The 8948-nt window shown below is 35.1% G+C and overlaps 1 protein-coding gene across 1 annotated transcript; it reads right to left on the minus strand.

The window, feature by feature from the left end:
- Positions 1-26: 26 nt before the first annotated feature.
- On the minus strand, positions 27-4178 carry LOC135153211 (fibropellin-3-like). The gene is made up of 5 exons (XM_064095587.1): positions 3895-4178; positions 2566-2633; positions 1332-1451; positions 704-823; positions 27-223 (listed from the first exon to the last, which is right to left on the minus strand). Exons 1-5 carry the CDS (start codon positions 4176-4178, stop codon positions 27-29), a joined length of 789 nt encoding a protein of 262 aa, XP_063951657.1.
- Between the last annotated feature and the right edge of the window lie 4770 nt (positions 4179-8948).

Below are 8948 nucleotides of genomic sequence, written 5' to 3' on the forward strand. Positions count from 1 at the left end.
ACATGAACCAAGATTAATGATGATCTTTAAAACGGTTTGTCAGTTATCTCGAGAACCAGGTATTCAAATTTATTTCGTATAAAAATTGTACTTGGATTTTCACCTGGTAGTTCACATCTTGTTCCAATAAATCCAGAAAAACAAGAACACATAAAAGCAGATTGTTGATTTACATCCACACAAGTTCCTCCGTTAAAACAGGGATTGGAATTACATGAAGAAGCTAAAAGGAAAGAAAAAAAAGATTTCTTCAGCGAGACAGAATCATGGTAAGATTTCTTTTCTCCTAATTCAAATTACGAACAAGATGGATTTTCTACCGTAGGCTTTAAAATCAATGTCTCAATTTATCAGGGACCAAGAATATGCTACAGACACCTAGCTTCATTTTTTTATAATGCCCTTTTGAGATCTTTGAATTTGTCACCCAAATCTCACTCATATATGTACACATGATCTAAGCTTGTAAATGATTACCCAAAATGTTCTATTGTCATCGCGAGCATGATATATTTTCAAGTGTATATATACTGACATTCGTGACATTTAACATCATGAACCCCAAAGTTTTATTAGATCATTACTGTCTCTCCGATATGCATACATGAATCAATATTAAAGATGATCATCAAAACGGTTTGTCAGTTATCTCGAGAACCAGGTATTCAAATCTATTCCTTTATTATTATATTAGGATATTCACCTGAGAGTTCACATCTTGTTCCAATAAATCCAGAAAGACAAGAACACATAAAAGCAGATTGCTGATTTATATTCCGACAAGTTCCTCCATTTAAACAGGGATTGGAATTACATGGGGAGACTGAAAGGAAAACGAATATCATCATCATAATCATGTGTTGTCATGATGTGATGGCTATACATCAGACACCATCAGATACCATGACAGAATTATAGACCTACTTAATTTGTAATTGAGTGATATATTGCTTTTTCATGATCGACACATCGACCAACCAAACATAAAACAGGCAACTTTTTTTTATTACAATTCTATAAGTCACGGTGTAAATCAAGTAATGATAAAGGCAATGGTGGGGAATCTGACAGAGAACTTGACAGACATTCAGTTTTACAACACGATGTATCAGTTCAGATTCATTTATTAGCCCATGCATATTAAAACACAGACATCTGTCCTCCACAGGCAGTATACATACAATACTAATATTAAGTATATATATAATAATACTATGTCAAGTACAATCATATACACCTGGAATTGAAAATTTGTTTAAAAGCCACATTTCTATTTCTTAACGTGGGCGGGGAGTTTGATTCCTTTTTAATATGAAGTAAGTCCTACTTACCGGTTGCAGTTTGACATGTTTGACCGGTGTACGGAGATGGGCAAGTACAGGTAAACGAGTTCCCATTTTGTTTGCACGATCCGCCGTTCTGGCATGGATTCGGGTTACATGGACCCGATACTTTTTAGAGGAAGGGGCAAAGATTAAACCGACATCCATTAGTGTTTTATCAAATCTCAGACAAAGTCGGAGGAGACCCAAAAGTAGCCAGGAACCACTCCCAAAAAAGTGTGCAATCAAACATGCTTATGTTGAATGTTTATTCTCATTCAATACCATAGCTTCTTGAATCTACTCAATGATTTAATCAATTAATCAATCAAATAACCAATATTAATCGATTAATCTAAATGGTTCATTGATTGATTAATTGTAGATTTACGGGTTCAGACAATACAAAAAATCCAGGTTATCTGTTCAATCATGTCATTGCAAAGTCTGATTGATTCCAAATGTTCAACATTGCTTTATATATTCCGTTTTGTCATGTTGGTCATGAATTTGTGATATATTCTTACATTCTTAGATTATTATCCAACCTTTCATTTTTAACTCTGCCAAACAGGTCATCTGCATTATTCCCAGATAAAAATTTTCGGTGGACATCATGTCCCAACCAGATCCGGCTGTGCATTTGCATGGTTACTTGAACATAACACCTTAATAATATATCTTATGGCTATCTGATCAGGTTTAACGTAATGGCATTTGCCAAAAAATAAATAAATAACAATAGCTAGAAAACAAACAGTCATGCTTAATTCTATCAAGTTTTTATTCCAAGTCTATATTGTTCATGGAATATTTTTTAAGACTCTCCAGTGTATAGTCATCAACTAGCCTGATTGTTATTTATGATAGTTTTTGTAATATTCTATCGATTTTAGCCTGTATTACTGCGTCTAGTTTCGGCACGGGTTTGGATAACTGACTTGAAATCATTACCGACTTATAAGCACTACTCCTAGGCTAACTAGACGTTCGAGGACTAGGTCAAGGCCACACTACTCACCTCAAGACCGTTTTCAGAGAGAACAATACAGCGTTAATGAATTAAAAGTACCGATGAGGTAGGATGAGATTGGGTCACCGTGTCCGGTGTGGTCGTGTTACATATACTGTAAGGAGGATTGAATAGAAATTACTAAATGAAGATGTGGAAGTCCGATTGAGGACTAATAACACTGGAGGACAGTGAAGTCATTCAGCGTTGATAAAACACTTTTTTACGTACCTGAACTTGAGATGGTTAGGCCAATTTCTTTCACCCAAAATATGCTGGTTTGATCGACGTACGTCGCTCTACGGATATAAAATGATTTAAGTAAAACATGTAGGCCTATTGTTAATTATCTTCGAGCACTTTGCCAGCATGATGGCGCAGTGGGATAACATCATTGGATGATCATTGTGTTTGCAATGACAACTTTGCAGCTTCGAATTTCATTATGAGCAGGAACTTAATATGCACATTTTCCCTCGTTTTGTTTCAAAATGGGGTACACGTGGTATGAAACGAAAAAGGTACCGAATCTCGAAAAAAGAGTTCAAAATTAATTTAAATCTGTAGGAAACTGAAAGGATTAACCTCGGTAAGTCGTTGAAAATTCGAAATCCACGATGTAAGACGCCGGACAATTATGTTATAATATAAATATGTGCAGACCAAAGACACAGTAAATACAAAGGAAATTTCTTTCGAACTTTCTTGTACACGCCTCGGCCAGCTACGCACACTAAAAATTCGGTTGTTGTATATTTAGCTGACAGGAAGATTGTTTTCATGGTTGTAGGTAGCTGCTGCTGTCGCATAGTACATTTTTAGAACGATCGGCTACTCGAAGCGCCTCACGCATTCACAATGTCATATACGTCTTACGTAATATAAACAATAAATCCTTTTTAAAAAGATCTTATCTTAATTTAATTTTCTCAGAATCCTGGTGCTCGAAGAGATTTTATCGAGAGCATACAATATTGCCAAAAGGAAATTTGATGTTTAGCCAGCGGCGTAAACATATTCTGTAACTTCTGCTTCATTTTATGAAATACAATCTCCTGATCGACCAGGGGCCCGTTGCAGAAAGAGTTTCGATCAAACGCAACAAAAAAAAAACTTGCGCAACTTGATTTTCAGCCAATGAAGCACCTGTATTCGGGACTTGCGTTTAAACGCAACTCTTTGAGCAACAGGCCTTTGAAAGAGTTGTGATCAAACGCAACTCCTAAAATCAAACACAACTTGACTTTCTACCAATGAAATGCATGTATTAAAGACTTGTCCTTGAATTTGTGAGTATATCTCTATCTGAAACAGTATGCAAGCGGTTAGATTTATACAAGGACAAAAGGAAGAAGTTTGCACTAGCAGTATAGCTTCGCTATATTGGGCTTCAGTTTCGTTTTGTTGTTCAGCGTACACAAGTTTGAAGATTTTTGTTTTTGGAACTTGTTTATCCCTCATAACTATGACGATTTAAAACATGTAATGTAGGTATACTTATAAGGGGCCCAACGATTGGTTCTTTTTCGCCCAGCCAAGGGGTGTGGGAGTTATACTCACACAACATTCACATCTGCAGACTCACTCAAGGGGGCGTTCCATGTGAACGTATTCAGGAATACCTTTTGGGAGTTGTTCTGATGCGTCACAGCATTGTTGCTTCCTCCTTGGCAAGAGACAGTTTTGAAGTTTGTTTGATCGTTGACCGACCATGTACCGGTGATTTGTTCTGTTCCTGTCCGTCTCATCTGCATGAAGATACCTCTAAACCCTGAGACGGATGGATCGAACGTACTCTTGGTAACGGTAACTGCAAACGTGGAATCACAGATTAGACCATTCATCTTTATTTTTTCCAAATTATTTAAAAAAGATTTCAAGGTGATGTTTATGAGGATATCTTGAAAATAGTGCTAAATGATACACAATTTAATATCATCCCTTTGTTTTTATACAATAAGAGAGAATCTATTTATCCTATGAATCTAATCATATTTTGACAAATGTTAAACGGTGCATTCATACACATTCAACAACAACAGTTTGACCAACCAAAGATCAGATTTCTATTATGATTGATGTTATCAAAAATGGTTGAGAATCTTCCATGCATCCAAGAACTGGGCCCAGATTCATAAAAGGTTGCGGAAATAGCAACTCTTGCGGGAGCCAATCAAAAATTAGAATTTCCACTGTTGTCATGGTAGTTGACATTCCAGCCAGACTTGCTATCATAGCAACGTTTTATGAAATGGGACCCTTGGATTCAGTCGTTTAAACCGTCGTAAGAAATCTAAAAACGGCAATTTAGAACACTTATCAGGTTTTACTCCAGTTTCAGCCTCTTCGTATGAATGATGCATTTTAAAGACAGACATGCCATTGTATGATTTATATAGATCATAAGTCAAAAAGCAACCTGAATGTGGTGTCATTCTTTATCGTAATTAAATAACACGGGTAATATTAATGAGTAACATGACCTAGACCTCTCTTTGTGATGTCCTTTTCCCCACTGTCTACATCTTGAAAAAAAGGTCATTGATGTAGGGACCGCCCCTCTCAAAACACAAATGTACTTACTGGTTAATGGTTGGCCAGGAGTGTACCGTGTACTGCCTACCGATATGAAGTATGGACTTGAATCAGATTGTGGCTCTACCTGATGGTTCGGTGTCATGGTATTGCATATATCGGGGTATTGACTGGTAGGTGCGCCACTAGGAAAGGCTTTGACGATGAGGAAATACCAGGACAACGAAGACAGTATATATATTGTTGTCAACATCCTGTTCCTTGCCATTCTGTTTGGGGAGATGTGGTAAGTCAATGAAATAAAGTAAGAAAACCAAAACAAATTCATTCTAAATACGCGAATTGAGCTAGGATTGAGTAAAAAACAGGCCTAAATTTCTTTTTTATTCTTCTTACAACATAGATCATATAGATCATATCATAATGGTTTTTGGTTCCTGGAATTGCATAGTTGGTTGTATGAGGGAAGATAACAATTGTCCCCAATAAGCAACAATATTATTGAAATACTGTTAAAAAAAATCTACATATCCTGTTCATATCTTTTAGAAGACAACCATAAAGATATTCTTTTTAATCGCACCGGTAACTTTTGGTTACAGTAAAAACGACATGAAAATGTAGGACAATGCAATGACAACAATTTTTTTTTCATTTTCTATGGTTGGACCATGAGTTAAAAATAAGCAAAATATATCTTTCAGAAATTTTCGACACATCACTTTAGATGATTGCTCATATCTTATATATCGAAGTAAACTATATTTACAATTAGAATGTCATACATACCTTTCAAGTTATTTTAGGCGGTCCCAGTGGAAGAAACATTTATTTGTAAATCTCCCACTTTCTTTGCAGATTTTGAGCAATTAATTCAAATGGGAGTGGTTGTTCCCCTTTGCAGTTATACTAGATTACCAATCCATTGTTCTAATACCATGGATCATGACAGCTCGATCGTCGCACACGTCTCATGGACATGTATTTTTGTTCGCATTTGCAATTAATATATTGTAGTCTGGATTCAATAAATAGACAAAAATATGTCGGGAATCTGAAATCACGAACGGATCCTTAAACCGGGTAATGAGGGCGAGAGAGTGAGAGAGAGAGATGGGCAAACATTCGAAACTTAAATAAAATGTGAATGAAAAGTGAAATGCATTTCGGATATTTCATATTGTGTCTACTATTTATAAATTTTGCGTGGAAGGAAGACCATATAGAGAATATTGATCGTCATAAAAACTTTTCACACGTGCGCGCCTCGCCTGTGAAAATATATATTCTACGTATTCATTTTGTCATTAGGTCTTTTAGGATAACAAAGAGAGAGATTCAATGACTGACGTGGAAAGTCTTAAAGCACACTGAGATACACATTTCATGTAGTATGTGCTACATAGTGATTACATAGTGCAATTTGTACTTGAAATAAAACTAAACGTGAATTTATGGCGAATATAAGCACGAAACAAAATGGATATAATATACTTGAGTGTATCCATGTGTAGGTGTAGCCATAAGGAATAGAAATGTGACATAAATTTAGATTACCGGTTAGTTTATATTTAGAAAATACTCACGTAAGTACAGGGGTCCGTTTCATAAAACTTGTTTCAATAACAAATTTAAAATAACAGTTATAAGCTACTGAAATCCTTCAACCTGATTGGCTGATAGGTAATTTGTTATAGAATTCTTGCATTTGTTATCATAATAAGTCTTTATGAAACGTGACCCAGATCTAAACCTGGGTTTACATACATGCGTAATTTGCGCCATTTCTTTGCTATTTTGAGTTACATTGTGTTTTATTTACCTTCATGTTATTGTTGTAATTAATGAAGCATTTTATTGTTTATATATTCATATTTTCTATCCATTATTGTAAAGCACATAGAGGGCTACTCTCTACAGAGTCCACTTTTCAAACAGTGGACTCGTGAATGAGATAGCGTACTTAACCATGTGTTTGATAAATAGGCCTACCCTCTACATTAAATACTTAAATAATTGAAAAATCGTGATTCGAAAACAAATAAGAAAAAAGTACAACATAAAAAAGATCTCAAGTCACAAATTATTATTTTACAACACGCCACAGAAATGTTTGGAAAGGATATACTTCTCTCTCTCCCTCTCTGCTTTTAGGTCTCCCTTTCCCCCTGTCTTGTCCCTGTCTAAAATATCGTATCTAAATTCTGCTCTTCTTTTTCACTGCAGGAACTATTTGGGAGATTATATTTTCCTTCCCTGGCCCTCTTTCCTGAGTACATCTCCATTCTTCATCTAAGATTATCATCCGCCACAATTTAACCTGAGAACACCTAGGCTTAGGCTTGTTTTTCTTTCATGTTATGTTGGCTTTTAACTTTATTTACTTTCATTTAGCAGGGTTTATGATTCAATATAATATTATTTAATATATGGCGTGTTATTGATGTAACACAAGTCTTCCTTGTCATTGATGCATCTATTTCTCCAATATTATAAATAGCTATTTATTCTTTTTTATGCACTACAAGAACTACGGCATTTACTTACCGCCAGCCTGGAATCTATGTGTCCACACCAGATAAGTGTTTATACAACACCAATTAGTATCAAAACAGCATCGGTTTGATTCCAAACTAGTGTTGTTTCAATACATCTCTGGTGTGGACAGGCCTATATAGATTCCGGGCTGGTGTTAAATTAACATTAATTACTGTGTGTATGTGTATTCAATTAGATGATCAAAGTGTGTGTCACCCCGTAAAGAGTCACACAATTCTTTACGTTTAATTTTCTTACTTTGTATTCTAAGAAGTATAAACGAGAATATAACACAAATTAAGATTAAAATCGAATTGTCATAGCTTTAAATATCCTGATCACCAGTTTTATATGTGTATTTGTCTTTCTAATTCTTTTTATAATTCCTAAAATTGGGAAATTAGAGCACATCGGAACAAAAACATGGTCGTACCCAGTACGACAATACACCAAACGGTGGACTGTACTTTTTCCAGAAGAAGAAGAAAAGTATTTTAAAAAGGAGAAGAAAAACCATAACAGGGAAATGGATTATCAACTTGAAACAAAAGTTTCTGAAATTTCATTGTAAATTATTCTTTCCATACTTATTTGGTGTTTTGAAAAAGACCATATCATGCAGCAGCCATATATCATGTGTGATAAGTGTTTTTTTTTAATTGACCGTAATCTAATGTATTACATATTTAACATAGACATGATAGAGGGCAGCATTGTAAAGAGTTTTTTCTACCATGTTGCAAGTGTTGCATTGCACGTAGCATTTTTAAGGAAAGAGACGCCACAATTCCAGCTGAATTTGAAACGCGCACTCGAAGATACATATTATTTCATTGATGTAAAACGAAATGGTTAGATATCCATCTAGATTTCCCTTGTTATGCACATCTTATACCCCAAAAGTTAGGGTTAGGATTAGGGTTCGCTCTAGACCAAAAGCTTTGATCTCTGGTAGTTCCACTGAACTCCGTTGATATTTAAAAGCTCCTCGAAACAGACGGCTGCCAGCTGCCTCGGATTGTCTGTCGCAAAAGGAACTCTTTTCCATAACCGGGCCACCGGTTTTACGGCCATGACAAATCAAACCGGCTTTATGCCAAATTTTATATGTTTACATTCATTATACAGTATATTTAGTTATATGGATGAAGTAAGTGTTTTGTTATAAGAAAATGAATTATTTTGAATTGAAATAAAAAAAAACATGTTTGGGGGTGGAACAGATAAAAGCCACCCTTTTCATATTATAAAAGATACAAAAACCAAAAAACAACAACAACAATTTCAGAATTAAAGAACATCTTTTCAATAATGAGCCGTGTCCGTTCTTGCGGAGTGATCTATAAATATTGAAATATTGGCACCCGTTTATTTTTTGAAATGATGAATTTAAACTAAAAATCAAGTCTAAAAACGATAAGTGTTTTGACTTAAAGCTTGCAGCATTGAATTGAATTGCTTTAATCGGTGTAATATTAGTTGAAGATCACTATTGTTGGCTGAGACATCCCGAAAATGTATTCAAGAGGATTTATTTGAAA

This window comes from Lytechinus pictus, chromosome 2 (genome assembly GCF_037042905.1).
Source record: "Lytechinus pictus isolate F3 Inbred chromosome 2, Lp3.0, whole genome shotgun sequence".
NCBI lineage: Eukaryota > Metazoa > Echinodermata > Echinoidea > Temnopleuroida > Toxopneustidae > Lytechinus > Lytechinus pictus.

Excerpts from the sequence above, each read along its gene's own strand:
- LOC135153211 (XM_064095587.1), bottom strand. The coding sequence starts at position 4,178 with ATGAATGGTCTAATCTGTGATTCCACGTTTGCAGTTACCGTTACCAAG. Across the intron at positions 2,634-3,894 it reads TCTGCAGATGTGAATGTTGT|AGCGACGTACGTCGATCAAA; the intron begins GTGAGTATAACT and ends TTATATCCGTAG. Across the intron at positions 224-703 it reads AACAAGATGTGAACTCTCAG|CTTCTTCATGTAATTCCAAT; the intron begins GTGAATATCCTA and ends CTTTCCTTTTAG.